This window comes from Dermacentor albipictus, chromosome 4 (assembly GCF_038994185.2).
Source record: "Dermacentor albipictus isolate Rhodes 1998 colony chromosome 4, USDA_Dalb.pri_finalv2, whole genome shotgun sequence".
In the NCBI taxonomy this organism is placed as follows: Eukaryota; Metazoa; Arthropoda; class Arachnida; order Ixodida; family Ixodidae; genus Dermacentor; species Dermacentor albipictus.
The window spans coordinates 101,116,970-101,137,305 of NC_091824.1; the positions used below are offsets into that span (position 1 = coordinate 101,116,970).

A 20,336-nucleotide genomic window follows, 5' to 3' on the forward strand; every position below is an offset into this window, starting at 1 on the left:
AAGAAAGGTGGCTTCCTCCTCTTTGGCCTGGAAATGGCACTGCACACGGTTGGTCCGCACGTTCGTCGGCACGCTTTGCATCGCACAAACGGGCCTCTGTTCGCATGACTGCACCCGCGAATGACTCCAACATGAGGCAAACATATTTTGCTCAATATCCTGGTTGCGTGAATCAAATTTCCTTGATTTGTCAGCGTCAATTGGCATGTCCCATTCGTTGCGTTATTTGGCTAGCTACTTAGTGTATTAGGAAGTGCAATAAATGAGCTTTTATCGTTTGAACTACTGAGTGTTGTCATTCCTTTGTCCCAGGAGCACGCTTGAGATTCCACAAGTGTAAACGTTCTGCCAAACCTTGCAGCATGGGTGTAGCCAAGGCAGGAGGGTGAGGGGGCAATTAAGCACCTGCCTTCCCCATTATTTCTGCGTACTAGGATGCTGCTTCACCAGCCCCCTCCACCCACAAAAAAATTCGGGCTATGCCACTGCCCTGCAGGTCCAATATGAAACACCTGCAACGGTTTGGCGTCGGGCAGTATGTGCGATGAATGACTTGAGTATGGGGATTGCTACTGTCTGTCAGACACATGACAACAAATGCTGTAGTCAGTTACACTCATGACATCATTATCAAACACCCTCACAGCAACGCATGTGGTACAGCACTGCGCATCACATCCTGTCAACTACCTCTGTTCACTTGCTCAACGTGGACCCCAACTTTCCATCTTATGTGTTGTTGCTGTTGCTTGCTTCTGTTCATTGTTCACGACAGTCCACATTGAGCAGTTTGCGATGCATGTCATCGAGGACGTCGCTCTACGTGTCTCTAATAATACTTCTGTCATGATGCTTTCCACTTGCATCTCGCATAGCGCATCGATTTCGTCCAAGATATTATCTTCATGTAGAATGAGACAGAAGAAGGTGAGCATTTCCCTGTTAAAATTGGTCTCGTCATTGTGCCCCATTTAACGTGGCTGTTTGCAATGACGATATACTTTCGGTGGCTGTTGCTTTATCATGTACCATGCGACAAAGTCGGCGACACACCTGTGTTCCAAGTCATCCGGTCTGTCTTTGTACCTATCCGTTATGTTCGTTTTCCACACTTCCGCCAACTCCTCTTAAGACTGCCCCATCGCCTTTGCCATCTTGCGGATTCACGTTATCTTGTCTCTGTGCATGACAGGCATCAAGATCATCTGATGGCTGCACTCGGGACATTTCCATGCTGAGCAACACCCAAGCAGCCCTTTGATTGTTATATCTCAACTCCGTTGAGCAAGTGGTTACTGAGTTCCACGATGAGCTTGGCAATGAGGAGGTCTGGTCGTGGCTCTTGCAACTTCATCAGGCTTTGGTGAAGATTCGACAGGCCTCAGCTACTCTTGTTCACGTAGTCGACGACCTATGCTGCGCATGAGTAAGAGTCAACGATGAGATGGAGATGCATGTTTGGGTAGAGGTTAAAGCACTGAGGCAAACGGATTTGCAAACTTTGGCGCCAGACATTCTCTGAGAAGTGCGTTTGGGTCAGATTAGCCCCAACTTCGGGACAGGCAGTGCTGTTCTCCTCACACTCTGCTGTGAGCCCAAAACTCAATTGACTCGACCGTCCTCTCCTAGAGTTTTCGGTGCATCGCGGCTAACTTAGGGTGCCTCGACAGCAGCACCTCCGTGCTTGCTTGTATCGTGCAATGCTCTTACGTTGTGCTCATTAATGCTGTCCTTGAGCGTCCTTGTGAGGATGCAGGTCTCTTTCACAAGCCAGAACAGTACTTTGAAATGAACCTTCCTGCAACATGTGAATGTGTGTTCGTAAATCTGGCACTGCAACTATTTGAAGCTGTGGATGTCCAGTGATGCGAGAAAGTCAATGAGTGTGACGGAATCAGGCATGTTGTCGCAGAGCTGTTTGTCTGGTGCATCCTTCAACCACAGCAGCAAATGCACATACTGGCTGTCCCTCTGTTATGGCATTCAATGCACTTTAAGAAACGACTACAGGGTGTGCGCCTAAGGGAGAGATCTTGTGGCGTTGCAGCAGTTTCATAATGACTTAAACCAGTTTCTCAAAGTACAAGGCACTAACTACCGAGTCGTTAGTGAACAACTCCACCTTTGTAGATGGAGTGCATGTAACAAACTTCACAGCGAAGGATTGGGTCTCGATGCTGTTTATGATCAGATGCCGGCGTCAGTGACACGACAGCGCGTAGACCATGCAACTCTGAAGAGCCTGCCTCCTTAGAGAGTACGGAGGCAGGCTTCTGTTGAAAAGAACGTTTGAGAGAAAGGTAACTTCGCAATCTGCTTGCGAGCTCCGCGCACTGCGTGCGGCAGCAAAACTTGGCCGAGACACGCACAGCAATGTATGCTACACGCAGACTATGTTAGTTCATCAAGCCCAAGGGGTCGTTCAGAGCCCCTTTAAGAAGTTACGTAAAATTCCATTAAAAGCTGCAGGCTTAAGAATGGTCCTTGTAATGACAAGCATTTGCGCAAAACGACTACTTGGCCAACAGCTGTTTGGTCACCATCGTCTGCTAGTAGGCGTTGATGTCGGGAAGCATAGGGTGGAAATAAATTTTCATGTTGGGAGCATGCATGACAGCCTTTATAAAATTAATGTTAAGGGAACCAGATAACTTTCGGTCATACCACTTGGCACAGATCATGAGAGTGCCAAAGCAAACACATATGTAAATTTGGTGCAGATCCACCGGCATAGAAAAGTTCTCAAAGTTGCCCTTTAACACTTTCAGGGTAAATTTTTTTCGCCATATGCAACCGCCCTCGACCGATTTTTTTTATTGAATGTTTAAATTTTTCAGAGGAATCTGTTTCGAAAAAAATTTAACCGTAATTATTCTCGGGGTGACCGTAAAGTGAGAAAAATATATCTTGCGCTGGTATATGCGTACTGTTTATTCATGAATAACAACACTAAAGAAAGGAAATAAACGTAAAAGAATTAAAAATTTGATACATTGTTATATGCGTAGTTCAAGGCTTAGAAAATTCGCACACGAGAATATTTCCTAAGTCTCAAATATTCCTGCTCTTACACTAATTTTTACATCCATAGCGTAATCGAATTGCGTAGGTGAGCGCACTCAAGAAAACTGTGTGGTTGTGCGCACGCCAAAAAAGTAAAACATGTGACAAACTTCCGCTAATCTTCATCTTATTGCCAACCAGAGGCGATTAGGTTTCGCGAGTCTCATAAAAAAAAGGGGGGGGGGGTGGAGGGGGTACGCATGCACAGCGGCATCCTTTGTATGCGCACCCCTGTGAGCAATAAACGAGCACCTTTGAGCGATTAGTAACGAGAGAGCCATCAGTTTTGCGAGCGCAAGAAGCCGAAACCGCCCGCGGATAAACACCCAAACTAACCACTGCCCGCCCATGCGCCAATGCGCGAGCGGTAGTATATAGACGTGGCGGAGCAAACATACTAGCTCTAAAACAAACCATGCAACGAAAACCGAGTGAGGGAGGTGCGAAAAAAAAAATTCCCTGTATTCTTGCATAGTGGCAGATCATGCCAGGAAAGAAGTTAGGAAATTGGCGCGCTTTTCAGACGTCCAGAGGGCACCGTAAATATATGGCTTCAAGCATTTCAGACTTGTTCGCGGCGCTGTATATTTACGTCATTAACCCTGAAAGGGTTAACCGGATTCATGGCCAACATCTCACACTGGATTTACACACCACAGGCATTCAATACAACAACCACAGTGAGACATGCTTAGATGACTTGAAGAAACTTTATCGTTGGTTCTAATGTGATAAAGTGAATTTTACAGCATGAGTACAGCCAAGCATTCCCAATATCTTCAAAATAAGACCAGAAAATTACTGTGTGCACGCATGGCACCAGCGCCACAGTTCACAGCTTTTCTTTTTTGAATCGACACACAAGTTTGGGAAGTTTACTGCTTTGATTATGTGTTTCCTCAAAGTTATAAAATTGCCTGTCAGTCATGTAACCCACGCAACCAATTTTAATAACGTAGGCAAGCACACTATGATGAAATTTTACACACCCTTTTAGCAGTACATATGTACACAGTCTTATGCAGGAAGAACTTGAGGGGGGGGGGGGGAAAGAAAAGAAAGCATGTTGAGCTCATTCTTATGTACACAAAAGTCAAAGGTCAAGCCACTTCATCGTCGTAATGACTGGACAAAAAACATGCACTCAAAAACAACAGGTATACTCCAATTTGTGCCCAATACAAACACTACAAAGCCAACAGTGTGCTGCTTTCTATACACACTGTGTTGTGCAGATGACCACAAAGGGGGGGAAAAATGTATGTGCATAATGTAAACGAGTCTCAATAGCGGAGACACCTTTAACAAGGCAGATTATGACAGCGCAAAAACAAGCGACTATAGTATGATAACAAAAATAACATCTTGCGAATGATTTTTTTTGCCCCAGCTGTTCATAACAATGCAGGAAAAATGCTGAGTGAGAGAGGTCTACGCTACCTTACGTGTGTAAGTTTTTTTTTTTTAAATATAGAGGCTACAAATGTGAAGATCATGACTATACGCATCAGAGAAAGGCATCATTGTACTGCAGCCTTGCCAACACTTTAGAAAAGAAATGTGTTAGGGGCAAACCCCTCTTTTAATTAAGGTGTTTTAGATGCAATAGGGTTCCTCTATGAACGCATGTAAAATAGAAGGAAGCAGCTTTTATAACCAAGACATGAAGGTTCAGCTTTCAGAAGACGCAGTCTGTGCCAATATTAGGATATATATAAGCAGCAGACAAACACACTTAAATGAAACTTGAACGAATATGCTTTAGCACTTCACATACTAGAAATACAGAAATAAGAAGCTTCAGGGAACATTAGACCAAGTGATAAGCGACCGTGTGATACACAAACATACCGTGTGATACACAAACATATCAGAGGAATCAGTAAGACACCAGCAGTTAATACCAATAATATTTGTTTTACACTAAAGCATTACAGAGCCTTGCTGACATGCAGAGAAGAAAGAAATATACTTTAAATCTGCAGAATATACATGCCACAGATGGCAACAGGAAACCTTTTATAAACAAACCATTTAGCCTGATGTGTTTATTTTGCTAGTTAAAAAAAAAACAGTAGAAAGTGGACAAGAGTGGCAGTGACCTCTTTGACACTCTGTCCAACTAACTACTTACTGCAGTTAACTATGCTTACTTGGGAGCTGATGTAGAGAGCCATTGGCAGTGACACAATCTCCATGAAAGCCCTTTTGGCTCTTTTTTTTTTCCCCTTTGGCGAGAACATATGCACGACGCAAAACCGTTTGCAATTCATTCAGGCTGAGGACAAGTGTTGGAGCATGCTGGAACCAGTGCTGCCACTCCAAGTGCACACCTGTGTTCAAAAGTATGCACCCCAGGGGTATGCGAAAATACTTAACTCCCTCAATGCCTGGACATGTAACCTGAAAGTGAAGGCCGCAGCTCTGACTTAGCATTGCAAACACTCCAGTAAATTCGTCAGATTCAGGTGGTCTGGCTGAGTTGGCAAGAACTTCATTTTTTGGGGGGGCAGAACCACTGGCCCGTACATTTTTCATCATGCGTGTTAAGCCTGGCTAAAAGTTCGTAACAAAGCGCAGCATAAGCGTCTCTCAACTGTTTCTCCCTACCCCGCTTCTTTTTCTTGCAGTAGTGAATGGAATGATTTTATCAGTGCTGGAAAAATGAAAGGAAATGGGAAAAAAAGAAAAACTTCCAAGGTTGTAGCATTGTGTGACAATTTGTGAAGGTGCGGAAGTTTACAATGTCATTATTGATGGCTGCATAAAATAAAAACAGACACAGAGAAATAAACTTCACAATGCCACACCCTTCATACATAAAACCTAAAACTCCATTTGCAAGGGTTCTGCGTGCAAGTATGCGAATTTTCACAGCTCAATCTCATGCACAGGGAGGCAAGAAATTTTCGACGAGGAAGCCAGTCGCACCAAGCTTGCACAGTAAGTGCAATGCAGATCTTAGCCAAGGATGTGCGTGAGAAAGCAGTCTTTTGAAGACTTAGATTTTCCTGGCATCTACGTTTCTACAAGAGGTGACTGACCCCCACCACTTATTGAGAGTTATGTTCAATGATAAATCGAAACTACTGTAACACGGTTTCAAAACACCAAATGCAGTATGTATGACCAAGAAAGTAGTTGGACTTCGTAAGGCGACAATGATGATGGATGAGGCAGCCTTACAAACCCACATAAAACATGAGAACAGTGGTGAGAATGTGTGACATGTGTTGCCTGAAAAGTCACAGGCAAGAAAAGAAAAAAGGAAATGGAAGTATGCAATTGAACAGCAAAAGAAAAAGAGTGGTGCATGGTAATTCAATGTTCCAAGGTTGTACCTAGTAAGAAATAACTTTGTCAATGGCTCCTTGCACCAGAGGTGTGGCAGCTGGCATGGGCCCACCTTGTGAAGCCCTTGCCACTGATGCACTAGCCTTGTCTGCGAGTAAATTATACCAGCTGTGAATGCCTCTAGCCGTAAGGTGAACTGTCAAACCTATAAAATGCCTACCAGAACTGTCCTACAAGAAAAATATAACTGAACGATTGAGACGACGCAGAAAAAAAAAAAAGAACTCGGGGGGGAAGAAGAATGGTAGAAATATGCTAGAAAGAGACAGACCAGGGGAAAACAACTGCACAAAAAACTTCTATGATAAAACCAAAGCGGAGGAAGCAAGTGTAAGATGAGTCCAAAATAATAAACAAAAGGTGAGAAAATGGACACTGTAACAGAAAAGGGTGGAGAAAAAAAAAAAAAAACGCTCAGCGTTTTTCATGTGCAGCGAGGCACCTGCTTCATGGGCCACTCCTCCTCGTCGCTTAAAAGTCGAGCTCAAACTCGTCGGCCTCAATGGGCTTGGAGACCCAGGTGCCGAGGCCTCCGGCGCTGAAGGCATCGGTGACGCGTGTCTTCGCCTCCTGGTACAAGCCAGCAGACTTCTTGGCTTCTGCATAGAGCCGGGGCTTCTGGCTGGGGTCCTGATGTTCGATGGAGGGCACTTGGCCCCACAGATGACAAAAGCGATCAAAGAGCGAGCGCTTGGACAGGCGAGACACCTGGCCTTCCTCCGTCTTGCCTGTGCTCGCATTGACCACTTCAGGGCCCTCACAACCAGCCGTCCAGTTGATGCTGAAGTTTGGAGACTTGTTTACCTGCATGGGCAAATGAGGAGGAACAGAGGAAGGGAGGAAGAGGTTAATAGCTGAAGAAGAAAAAGAAACAACAGCCGCTGCCAGGACCACAGTCTGACAAATCTAGACTGACCTACGCTCATCTTATCAAGACAGAGGATTACAGGAAGTTGGAAGCAGGTAGTGGTCAACAGTGGTAGAATAGGGGATACTGCTGCAGCCACCACTCTCCTAACAGGACCTGTTCATGCCAGGACAAAGACAAGTGTTGAAATATTGGCTCCAGCAATATCCCTTGTTTGGCCAGAGTTGATCACAGCAAGTCACATGTTTGCTAACCGATCTTTAGACCTTCAGTTTGAATTAAGAACGATGGGGTCGGTGTTGAAACTGCCTTTAAATGTCACCATGGTAAGATGACAAGTGAATAATAAAAAAATAATTTAAACACTGCCCCCTCTTCCTCGCCCACTCCTGATGCTTGCTACGAGTGGCTTGCGTTTATATTTAGTTTCTCTTTTTGTGTGTGTGTGTGTTACTAAATGTTCTACCTGTTATGTGCTGAACTACCAGCATGGTTTCAATAGCACTTCTGACATAGTCTTATGACATGTAAAGTTCCAAAGAAAAAAGGGATAGTGAGCATTGCAATCTGACTAAGGGTACCACAAAGATGCGACTTGTGGCTCTGAGGGGCTTCCGGGGTGGTGATACAGCTTGCCATTGGCCATTTTAACCAGAATGTGAAAACCAACCCGTCTCGTCCAAGGCACAAAGGGGTTAACAGGCAAGATGTGGCGATACAGAACACTTGCACCAAGTGTTGCAAAGAGTTTGTGAGAGGTGTTTTCAAACACCTCTCATTATGCCAACATGCCAACATCAACATTATGCTAGATGCCAACATGATGAACGTGTTAGTGCTTGGGTGTACTGGTATGGTCGCCTGAAAAAGCTGTTTTTCTTCTGGTCTCATGGTACCAAGGCAGCCCATACCAAGGCATCATCACATAGGTGCCTGTCACAGGAGCTTACAACTAACTGCCACTTTCTTTCTGAAGACATTTTGTTGTAAAAACATTCAAGTCTTGCATAATACTGCACAGTGAACACAAACTAATTACGAAAGATTAATGGCTAACATAATGTCCATGACAAGAGAGCTTTTACTTCAAACAAAATAAAGGTGAAGTCATAAGCTAATCTCCATGCCTGTGCCCGAGAAGACAGACAGACAGACAAAGAACTTTACTAATGGTCCCGAGGAACAGCGTCAGCGTACCTCCCTTTGAAGCTAGCCAAAAACAGTTTACTGCTAGTTCCCTCTTGGTCCCTGCCCAAAATTCAGTGGCACAACTCCAGCCACAATGTGAGCAACATGACAAAGACAGAGTGAAAGGGCACTACTGCCCTTGGTTATATTTTGCTGAGAGGAGTTTGGATGCATGTCAACTACCCGAGCTTCTTAACATGTACAAAAAAAATGGCACAATATTTTTTTGCATAGAGCCTTTGCACTCAGATCAACGAAGGCATGCTTGCAAGCAAACCATTGTAGAGTCACACAATTTGTTTCGTGGAAGTTTCTATGGTTCAGCAGAACTAAAAGTTGCTTCACAGGTTCCTACAGAACTCTAGGTAGATAAGCACCCTCTCACAAAGCCCTCATGAAAAAAAAAATTCAACAAGAGAGGTTTGGCAATTACAGAATCAAAAGCAATGCTGCAAGTGGTAGAGATTACGTGGAGCGAAAGAGACTTTGGCAGAAACTGTACTTGGTGCTAGCACCCATTGTCAAATAGCATCAGGCATGCATGTTCAAGAAAATAGGTGTTCGAAAAGCAAAATTTTAAAATCAAATTACATATTAGAGGAAAACAACCTTCGAATATCGAATTGAACATTTTCGTATTTCTAAACAAAAGTAAACATAACATTTGTGTGGAGTTCATCTAGTAAAAATAGGGGATCAGACGCATTATTTCATATGTACATAATGCCATTCACAAGTGGCTGTCCAGTCAACCAAGGAGCTTGTAAGTGAGAAAAAACTGCTTCATGTTACCTGGTACACAATAATGAAACAAGGGACAGTAATGGTAGTAATGAAGCATGTGAACTGCGTGTCACCTGATGCACGTCACTTGATGCACATAGAATATTTTGTTCATTAAAAGAGGGAAGTGTGATATTACAGCACGGCACACTGTCTTAAAGGTATAAAATATGGTGAGACTAGCGAAATAATAAATTGCTTTGCTTAAAATGGGCTATAGATTTCCAAACAGGCCACCTAAAGGCACGGTATTATTTAATGACTAGAAATTATTAAGCAGAAGTTATTTTGCTCATGTGTTCACTCAGGAACTGGTGCTTCTTGCACAACAACCATGATACTCCTGTATAAAAAACCATTAACAACAGGCCTCCTTTGCATTGTCAGCCCCTCAAGAACCCGAAAGTGTTGCTATAGCTTATATTCACTAACATTTCACAATTTGGAATAGTCACTTCTCAAATCAAACAGCAATGAATATTCTCATAGTTGTGTTTTCAAATACAGTTAAACTTTGATATAACAAACCTTGATATAATGAAATTCTCGATATAACAAAGTATTTAACTTTTTATAACGTCTTGTCCATAGAACACCCTGTATTTAGAACCTCAATGTAACAAAGTGTGCTTATACACGATTTCAATATAATGAAAATTCACTGCCGCCGCAAAGGGATGCTGTGACAAATGGAAACTTGCGCTGACACAGATGGTCAAACGGTTGAATTACAAGCAGCCGCTTGCAAATGCACCTCTCAAATCATGCGACCGTTCAAGCGGCACAGCATTACATTCTGTATAACATCTAAGTGCGATAAGGCACGCATTGTATGCTTTGGGTACAAGTGAAAGGATGTGAGGTTGAGGCAAGAAGGATGGTGGCTCTACGAGTGCAGTCTTTTCATGCAAGCAAGCGGAAAGGGCAGGGGTAGAGGCAGGTTGCCACACCTGTCTTTTTCTAGTGCAGCCACGACTTTGCATGGCTGACCGCATATGCGGCCAGCCACTAATGTACCGGCACATACGGGTACATTAGTGACATGGTGAGACAGAAATGCAGAATGCAGGTATGCAAATGACACTGAACGGGTTAGCAGAACTCATCATGGGGGAAATTAGAAAGTTAAAACTGAGTAACAATTCTACCCAACACCTTGAGCATACACCTGCAGCTACTAAAATGGAGAGAGAAAGAATGCACCCTAGCAACTAGCAGAACAGCAAGCAACATATAGAATTACCTAAAGGTAAGCCTGCTTTGCATTCTTCCATTATGTAGTAAGTGTTGCTCTATGGAGCTCTTATTGCCAAGTTATGTTCTGCCATTGCAAAACAACACAAAGCTCTATTATTGTTTGCAACTCTTTTTGGTGATTGAGCATATTGCCGAGGCATCCTTATTTACATTAGGAAGCATACTCACGAACCCAGATATATTAAACCTGGTTATATAAAATTGTCTACATTGAACAATTTTAACATCCCCTTGGGAATCCTATGGCACTGAAATACCACAAGACGAAAGGACATGAAACTAGTGTCTTTAGAGTCTGCTAATGTCTCTCGCTGATACTATTACTAATAATGGACTGCATTTTGCAGCATGCTGTTTAACACTTGCCCTAGTTTTGTGCAACAGCTCTGTGTACTATATTTCAGTGAAAATATGGTCTGTGCAATGAGAAAGATTGACCCCTTTAACCAAGTTTTATGCTGCAAAGTGGCAGCAAATCAACAAGCTAGTAGAGGTCTCCACATGTGTCTACAGCCATAAAGGTTAATAATGGGAACTTAAGAAAAATAATTAAAAGAGAAAGGTCATGAAGCTTTCAACAGCTGTATGCCCACTGGGTGCTAATTTAGCAGAAAATTTTTAGGGATATTGTGCAATTAGGTACCAGCCAAGCTGGAACGTCAACTGTACTGACTTCAGATACGTTAACAGGAATGCGTGAAGACGTGTCTAAGCTTAACTGAAGGCAGAGTGTGAGGATGCTTGCTCCACTGTGATAATTTTGCTTGTTTTCTTTGATTTCAAAGTGAGAAAACAAAAACCATAGAAAAGAGAAGCAATACTATTGCTGTAGAATGAGCATTTTTGCAGCCTGCCAGTGTGGACAGGCAGTACATACCAGTCTTTAGAGATGACTGGCCAATTGTGTGCACTGTACTTTAATTTATGCTTTGGCCACACATTCACACATTCCTATTAACATGTCTCAGCTTAGTATACGGTAGCGAATGACCTAGAGAACCAAAATACTTATGAAGCCTGATGTACAGCATAAAATAAATGTAGCAATAATAATTATTAATACAGTCGAATACCGTTAATTAGACCCTGACAGGACTGACGAAACTGGTCGAATGAAACAAAAGAGAGAAAAAACACAGAAACATGCTGTTGATTCACTTCGCGGTGTTTGCCTTTAAGGTTAGTTTTGTTACGCTACAGCTACGTTTTGCGGAGAAGCATAATAAGGAAGGAAAGGTGCCACTGTTAAAGGGGCCCTGAACCACTTTTTATCGAAGTCGAAAAAGACATTTGAAGTGAAGATAGGCTATTTCAGAACCACTTTGTCGCAAAAAGTACTTCATTGCGTTCAGCAGAAGTGGAGCTATCAGCAATCAAACACGGCCTCAGGTGTGCTCCCCTTCCTCCTCCAATGCCTTGCACTGCAAAGGCTACGGCGGAGACGTCACCGTGGTGCGTAGTTCAAATTTTCGATTTGGTGACTGTGCCGCGCTAAATGTAAGCCAACGCGGCTGTCCTCAGAGAGCCGCAGTGCACTTAGCCATAGCGTTTCATGCGCTTAGCCACTGGACTCGTGGTGGCACCTTGCGGCGGCCGCGGTGTAGCCGAGCGCAGCGACCAATAGCAGCCGCGTATTGGGGTGTGCTTTATGACGAAATAGAGCACACAGAAAAGAGCGAGGGGCATGGGGTTTTTGAAATGAGAGTGTTTGAGAAAAAGGTGACTTCGCGCTCCACTTGTGAGCTCCACGGACCGCGCATGACAGCAGAACTTGGCCGATATGTTCACAACAGCGTATGCTACCCGCGGACTATGTTATTTCACCAAGCCCGAGGGGTGGTTCAGGGCCCCTTTAAGGGACATAGCACGTGTTCCTTGATTTACACACGCACAAGCGCCCTCTGTAGTCAGTGTACAACCACCGAGATGCCTAATAATATTACTGGCAGGTCTTCAGAGTTTTAGACAGCCCCCCACTCTAAATGTTGGCCCTAAACGTCCCCTCGACTTTCGGTTTTTCAACTTACTGTCTTCCTTTCCACTAGCTTTCCCAAAACATTGCTTTTATCCACTTCTTGGCACACGGCATGTGTGCGCACGTGTAATTAAGGAATGCATATCAGGCCACGTTGACGGTCTCGCTTACACACGCGTGGTGGGCGAAATGAGGGCTCAAATCGCCACAGAAATGTCAGAAACAGCTCTGAATGGCTGCCAGTATGCGTACTTAAGTGTCTAGGTGCTCCTACTGTAGCCAAGGACGGTGTGTGCACGTGTGTATAACTAAGAAATGCGTATTATGTACCGCGAAAGTAGCCCCTTGCCATTCTTGGAATGCTTCCCCAGATAACAGGTCTTTATCGCCGTGAAGCTGACCAGTCAAGTTCGAACTATCCGTCGAAGGCAAACTTTGAGACCGAAATAACGCGTTTGGGCCCACAGAAATGTATGGATGCCTGTAAGGACCTCTGCCCGGGATCGAAATAACTGAGTCGAATTAACGGAAGTCTACTGTAATAATATTATGTGGTTTGATGTCCTGAAGCTGCACCAGACAATGAGGTGTGCAGTAGCAGAATACCCAAATTAATTTTGACCACCTGAGGTTGCCTAGCATACGTACGGGTACTATACATGACCTTTTCTTTTGCATGCAGCTTCCAATAGAATGTACCTGCCATAAATGGGAATGAAATGCATGACCAAGCTCAGCAGCAGGATGTCACATCGGTATCCATAGCAGATGAAATAGCCAAACTAGGTAGAATGAACACTCTAAAAGCAAGGTTTAGGATAAAGAAGTCTGAGGAACATTTAACAACAGATACAGCAGCTAATGAGGCCAAATGCTTCTTCCGACACATGAGATCCCAAAGGTAGGAACCACACCAGTGAGAAAGCAATGAACACTACACTGTAAAAAAAAAAAAAAAGCAAGACAAATCTTCAAGAAAATTTGCAAGAGGTTAATCTGAAAGAACTCAAAATAACAATTTGGAATAATGGGAGAAATTTCGCAAGGAGGTGAAATTATGGTACATGAAAAGAAGAAACAAACAATAAAAAATAGAAGAAATCCAAGTTACAAGTAAAATGAGGCACGGCCAAGTCAATGCCTCTTATTGTGATTACAAGTCAGAAAAAAATAAATTAATGCACTATGAACAGCTGCATACTGTTTTATCCTTGTCGGACCTCTAAGAAATTTAATTGCCAATCATGAATATACTGCTTTACAAAAACATAGATCGCAGCATGCACTGCTCTTGCACCTCAAAGCATTTTTAGATGGCACATCCCTAAGGAAGCCACATAATATGAGGCAGAATTCCAAGGACAAAAATACTACAGGATTGTCAATGAGGAGGAGTATGCAAACCACTGTGCTACATGGCTAAGCTTTTGCCACCAGGCATGCTTTTTCCTCCAAAAAGCTTTACAACCGTTAGTATAAAAGTGGCAAAGTAATCATAGCAGTCAGAAACTTACGGAAAATCTAAAGTATATGACAAAGAAGCATTCATTTATATAGCCTTGCTCTTAAGGGACTACACAAAGCGTTGCTACTGGTAAAAAGGAAATGCTCCCTGCTCGAGCTATTGTTTGTATGATCCACAACTAATGGACATCAGTGAAATTCATTTGGGGAATCTAAATTGAATATACAAATGTGGCAAGGGCAAGAAAAAAACAATGATTCTGACAATGCTGACGAAATGGCGTATTTTTTCAACACGCCATGCATCAAGGTGCGACAACAAACAAAAAAGGGAAAAGAAAAAACAACATGTAGTCAGTTGCTAGTAGTTCACTTGATTATATGCCCAGATGAAACAAAATCATTGCATGTGTTTGCCACTGTTCTATTGCCCCTGAGCCTGAGTTGGCAATTTGTACAGAGAGCATGCAATGCATCTTAAGAAGAGAGGGGGTATCAAAGATTCAACAAAATATGACAGGACCGTTGGTTGTGAAACAGAAGTAGCGAATCAACAAGAGACAGGCCAGCAAATATTCTGGTTGTATCAAATGAGGAAGAGATGATATGGTAACCGGATTTCCTGAGGACAAGGACCTAAAGAGGAAAAGCAGTCACGATGCAGACAGAGACATAGAAAAAGAAATGTACGACTGAGAGCAGTGCAAATGAAATATCATTTAATGCCTACGTCTATTTCATGATACGAAAAGGAAGATCACATTTCTGTTATGCTATACTTTGCAACTTCTGCACCCACACAAGATTTCTTTAACAAGTACACAGTTTCCTATCCTCTGTATAATGCGAACATAACCAAAAGGGCTAGATACAGAAAACAGCAGTGCATACGCATGCAAGCAAACCCAGCTTTAAAGCCGATGCTCTCATCTTTTAGTGAACATCCCTCACCCCGAGCAACAACAACAAAAAGAAAAGGGTTACAATGACACATTCATTGTTGGATATGCTGTACTTACCCTGTAACGAGCAATATTGCCCTGTAAAGACCAATAGCCACTCATGTAGTTCAAACAGTCAGACTCTGGCTGCAGCTTACTATAACGACACACAAATATTTTCGAGGTTTCGCACTTGAAAGAGAAGCTCAGAAAACATCTAACACTTTTAGTGCTTTCAAGCAACTGCAGCATTAAAATGCTTAAACATAAAACATGCCACACTCGGAAACAATCTAAAAGCTTTTTGGCTTCGAGAACTTGAGTTAAACTGAAAAAGAAATATGTACAGCATACTGGACACAATAGAGGGATTAGCGTAGACATACAGTTGCTGACTGATAATTCAGACTAGGTGAAGACCGCCTAAAGGTCATAATAATGAAGAGGCCGAAGTAATGGAGTCGTCAAAAAGGAAAGGTTCTTATTCCAGAAGCGGTCAAAAAAGCATGTCATCAGGTTGTTGCACGCATATATGCTTGCATGCAAGCTGAAGCCAGTATGCACAGCAGAACCTCGCTCATACGTTTTGGAAACGATCTGAAGTAACTAGAAAAATTTGACAGACTTAACCATTCTTGACATCTGCGTAATGTGAAGTCTTGCGCAGATCGTTGCGGCACGAGATGCCGACGCGCGTCGAGCTGGCGGTGCTCCAGCGGCCCGAGACACGTTTTGTTTTCTATTGCGTGGTGTTCTAAGAGTGCGATGGGAAACCGAAACGAAATCAAGCTGGTGGGTGATGCCAGATTGTGCCAAAGCGAAACAGGATGCTCACATCGTGCCGCCTGCTGCAGGGAACGGCGCGCATTTGGATTATCGCTTACTCAAAGTGTGCGGCACGCTACCAATGGCACTAGGCACCACGCGCTGTAAAACAGATAGGTTAACATGCTTATCGCAATAGGTTTGGCGGCGATAGCTGTGAATGTTATGTGCGATGACCAGGGTGGAGATTGGCTGGTACCGGAATAAGAAACTGTGCACGCCGTCGTTTTCATGTGACCCGGGCACCTATATACTGCTTTTGATCGCGTGTGCCTCGCGCCTTTTCTAGTTCAGATGGGATCTAGCGGCCAGAAAACATATACAATCACAGCTACAGCAGGGAACGGTGGCGTGTTTTGGTTATCGCCTATTAAAAGTGTGCACTAGGCTTCCGAAGGCACCATGTGCTGTAAAACAGATAGGCGAAGATGCTTATCGCAATAGGATTGGCGGTGAAAGCTGTGAATGCCGTGTACGATGATGCTGGAGTAGATTTGCTGGTACCAAAATTAGAAAATGAGTGCGCAGCAGGGTTTTCACGTGAGGCAAGCGGGCGAGTATTGAAGCAAAGCTGCCCCGGCGGGCAGCTACAGACTGTTCTCGATAGCGTGCGCCTCACTCATTTTCTTGTTTACATGGGATCTAGTGGCTAGAAAACATATCACACGATCGCAGTTTGGCAACGTACTGAGTGCTGGTGCCGAAAAGTTGTGTTTTCTGGGAACATATGAACCAATGAAAAATGAGCGTAACTCTATTGGATCATTTTTGTGTTCTCAAATGCCAACGTTGGTACCGGGAAAACGTACATAACGGGAACGTATTAACAAGGTTTTACTGTATTTCTCCTGCTGTCACTACAGATACACAAAGGTACAGTTAAAATAGGTCAACAGTGCCCTGACAGCCAAGTGCTCACTAATGTCTTTACAACATTGCCTGGCACTTCTTTAGTTTTATTGCCAACCTCATTGCTGCCGCCATTGAGGATAGAGTTCAAATGTGTTATCTGAAGCTATTTTACGATTCTGAGCACCGAAAATTTTATAACAGTGGTCAACGAAGTTGCCTGATGCTGTGTAGTTATTAACACATAGATGAATAAATGCTGAATGTGCGAGGCACAGGACAAACATGCAAATGCAGCCTTTACAACTTAGCGGCTTTGCTTGTCCTGTCATTTGGGCGCAGTCAGTGAGTACAACATCGGCCAGGCTTTGCTACTTTTCGTTTTGGAGAAGCACCACCAACATATTGAGACAAGAACATTGCTTTTCCGCTCTTCTCAGTGGCCGAATTGCCACACGGTCATGCAGGAGGAGTCCTAATTATTGAACAGCATGCAGTAAGAACTCCCGAAATTTTGGCCATCCCCATATATTACGTCTTTGGGGCTGGTGCCGGTTCTGCAAAGCTGTCTGAAAAGTAAAGCATGTCTGAATAATCGTTCAGCGACTGTATACCATAACACCAGGGGGCATTAACAGGAGCACAAGAACAGGCAGTGACACACCACAATGATTACATTTCAAGGCCAACTGCAATAAATGTTCAATTTGCCCAAATTGGTAATAAATTTGCAGTATACATTACAACTGAGGCACTCTTGACAAAGCTGCAAGGCTCGCAACTGCCTAATTTTCTTTTTAGCAAGCTTTAAATAGCAATTAAGCAAACGATGTTGACACATAGTGATTAGAGGATATGAGGTAAGTCTCAAAACGTCTTCTCTGGAGAATCTTCAGCATGCTGCAGGGAACATCTAATCTTGGGAGATGTGCTGAGGAGCTGTGCATTCAGAGTTATGCATCACTTAGGGTGAGCGGTAATGGCAGTGTTTTTTTTTTTCCTTCTTTCAGTTTTGGTATAAAAAATGTCCACTTTAGCAAGCTTTTCATGACGTGTCCACTTGTACTTCCAACGTAAAATTTTGCACAGAGGCTGCTGCACTACATATCTAACCAACTACACTTTCCACAGAGCTCAAGATTTTCTTGCAGTTGGCTTTTAACCAATGACGGACGTAGACAGACTGGCTTGACTGACAGGTGGCAGGTACAGGTGACAGGTACTAAAATGTCCTCAGCAATCTAAGGACTGAGAAATATCCTAGTAAAGGGCTTCAGATTAATTTTAACCATGTGTGAATGCACAAAAAATGTGATCAAAAGCCCTGGCTTGTGCAGGAGTGATCATGTCAAGGGAGAAACTTTCACGAACACCTTGAGTGACAGCTGCCATAGTGTAGTGTAATATGTTTGTGTGTTTCATAATCAGCATGGCCTGCCAATTCTCGCAGCAATTTTGTTTGTTTCCGTTGGTGAATTGTTTTGTGCAGCAAAGACAATCATAATGCGATTAGCCATATTGGTCTGCAAATAGAATAAAATAGTATGTTCACATCAAGACTGTGCATTCATCTTGAAGCTCTGGAGGCACTCATAAGCACACTTCCAGCTCACACTATCCTGTTCAAACTGGCTGCTGGCATGTTCGAAACCACAAGCGTGAAAGGCACATAGAGTGCAGCTTCCGTAATAGCACAACAAATGGTGAGAAGAAATGCATAATGTTCTGTACCAAACGGTCTACGTTATGTGCTGCTTGTCAGCGAAGACTGGATGCATGCAAATCCTCAATTTACTGTTTGGCGATTTTACTGCTAAGCAATTTTTCTGCATTCTTTTGGTTGTAATAAAGGCTGCAGGTATATGCGTGTGCTGGACCTCATTCAATGAAAACTGTAAAACAATACAGCAGGAAATTGAGGGGAGGGAGAACAAAACCACTGAACACTGAACAAAATCACGGCAACAAAAAAATACAGACATGTAAAGCAACAGGTTGCCAGTTTTTCACCGGGTAGCCTCTTAGTGAAGTGTCTGCATATCATAACAGTTTGCTCTCAGCCCACCCACATTTCTCTACATAGTAGGTTGCCATGATAGAGAGTTGCGAGGAGGTATCATTGCTACCGTCAACTGCAAGGATGAAAGCACAACACTTCAGGCTCTCGATCATCACACTCTGCACCTCTGTGGCCATTTCTCCTGCAATGGCACTTGGTTCGGCTAATCTGTAGCCCTCCACACCATTGCACTTCGGGAACATCTAGTGCAAAAGTGGCCCAACGTGATCCCTAACACTCAGTGGCAAGTCGTACTCAATAAGAAATCCAGCGAAAACGCATTCAGCACAGACAATGATCTTGATTGCTATTGGTGAAGAAACTGTACGTGGCCCTCTGCTTCTCAGTGACAGAACAGAGTTCTGGTGCCTAGTTGATGCCAAATGCAGTTTTATATTGGCTCTACCCACCGTGGACCGCACTAACATCATATGTACAAGTCATGCAAAATCTGAACTGCTTGCCTTTCCTGGATGGCACGAAACACAAGCTTCTCGAAATGCAAGCCTTCGAGAACACCTGCAAGCACCTCTTCTTGGGCTTCAACAAGACCTTGGTAACAATGTAGCTGTGAAAGCTGAAACACTATTTCGCGCCCTTCTCAAAAATATGTCTCGATCTGAAGTGAATGGAATCAGGCCTAACACAAATGGTTTGGATTTAAATCAGACTTCATTCCTAACACGTAATGACGATTAGGATATGGCTGTGCTGCACGACGAATTATTTTTTAAAACTTTTTTTTTTAAACTGGAGAAGTTTCTCAGGAGATTCATGGCCGTGCCTGCGCAAGTGGGAGAGTTGGCAGGCATGCAAATCAAACGGGATGGTTAAAGCTACGTCGGAACAGGTACTTAGATTATCAAATGAACACCAATGCACTAACAGGGAAAGCTCTACAAGTCGATACATTGTCTGCTATGCAACTGTGCTCCATACCAAAGTCTCGAAACGCTGCTTAGTATCACCAGCTCTCTAGACTACCGCACGGCCGTGCAAAAGAACAAGAACTGCATTTCACTGCATTGGAAAAAAAAAAAAAAAAACTTTTGGTCTGCATTTCAAGTAACATTTACTGTAGTATGTCATTCTTTTTGTTTATGGCAGTGCAGGTAAAGATAAAAAAAATTTGCACTTGCCAGTTGGTGTGTATTATTGTTCAGTGCCCAGTTATGCTGCATTCCCACCAGTTATATATCGATGAGATTCCACTTACATAGAGGTCAACGAAGCTAACATTAGGGAGAAAAAAAGCAACCTTATAGTGCAGATTTTGCTCAAAGTCTGATAGATCAAAGTTCAATGTATACGTATGGAGCTCAGAATACGAGAGGTCAGCCAGTCAGTCAAGAACTTTATTGAAGTCCTGAGGAGTTTCAAGCCGCTGGAGATTGCACGCGTGGAGCTCCTTGGGCTGAAACCATAGGCGACGCCCAAGTCGGGACGGGAACGTGGTGACGCTCCGCCAGTTCTTGGGCCCTCTGGACGGCCTTGAGTTGGAGTTTGAGGTCCGGGCTTTTGAGGGCTTCTTCTCATTCGGGCTCACTGGAGAGAGGGCCCTTTGGTAATGCGGTGGTGTTCTTGATTCTCTCCACCTCCAAGGCGTTGGGGTTGCGTTTCGTGACGATCAGTTCTCGGGAGTTGTGAGTCGTTGAGCTCGAGGTCAATGCCTTGGACTACGCCTTTGCAGGTATTATTGGGTGGGGCCAG

General features: G+C 43.5%; 1 protein-coding gene across 2 annotated transcripts in view; it reads right to left on the reverse strand.

Moving 5' to 3' along the window:
- Window positions 1–3,754: 3,754 nt before the first annotated feature.
- Adar (Adenosine deaminase acting on RNA) overlaps window positions 3,755–20,336 on the reverse strand; it is a 44,642-nt gene continuing 28,060 nt past the window's right edge. Inside the window, exons 5-6 of one of the 2 annotated variants that reach the window (XM_065435441.2) lie at window positions 14,972–14,992; window positions 3,755–7,221 (exon numbers count right to left, since the gene is read on the reverse strand). In XM_065435441.2, coding sequence (XP_065291513.1) covers window positions 6,889–7,221; window positions 14,972–14,992 — 354 coding nt within the window. In that variant the 3' untranslated portion in view covers window positions 3,755–6,888. The remainder of the gene's footprint in view (window positions 7,222–14,971; window positions 14,993–20,336) is intronic. The other variant, XM_065435442.2, reaches the window with a different exon arrangement.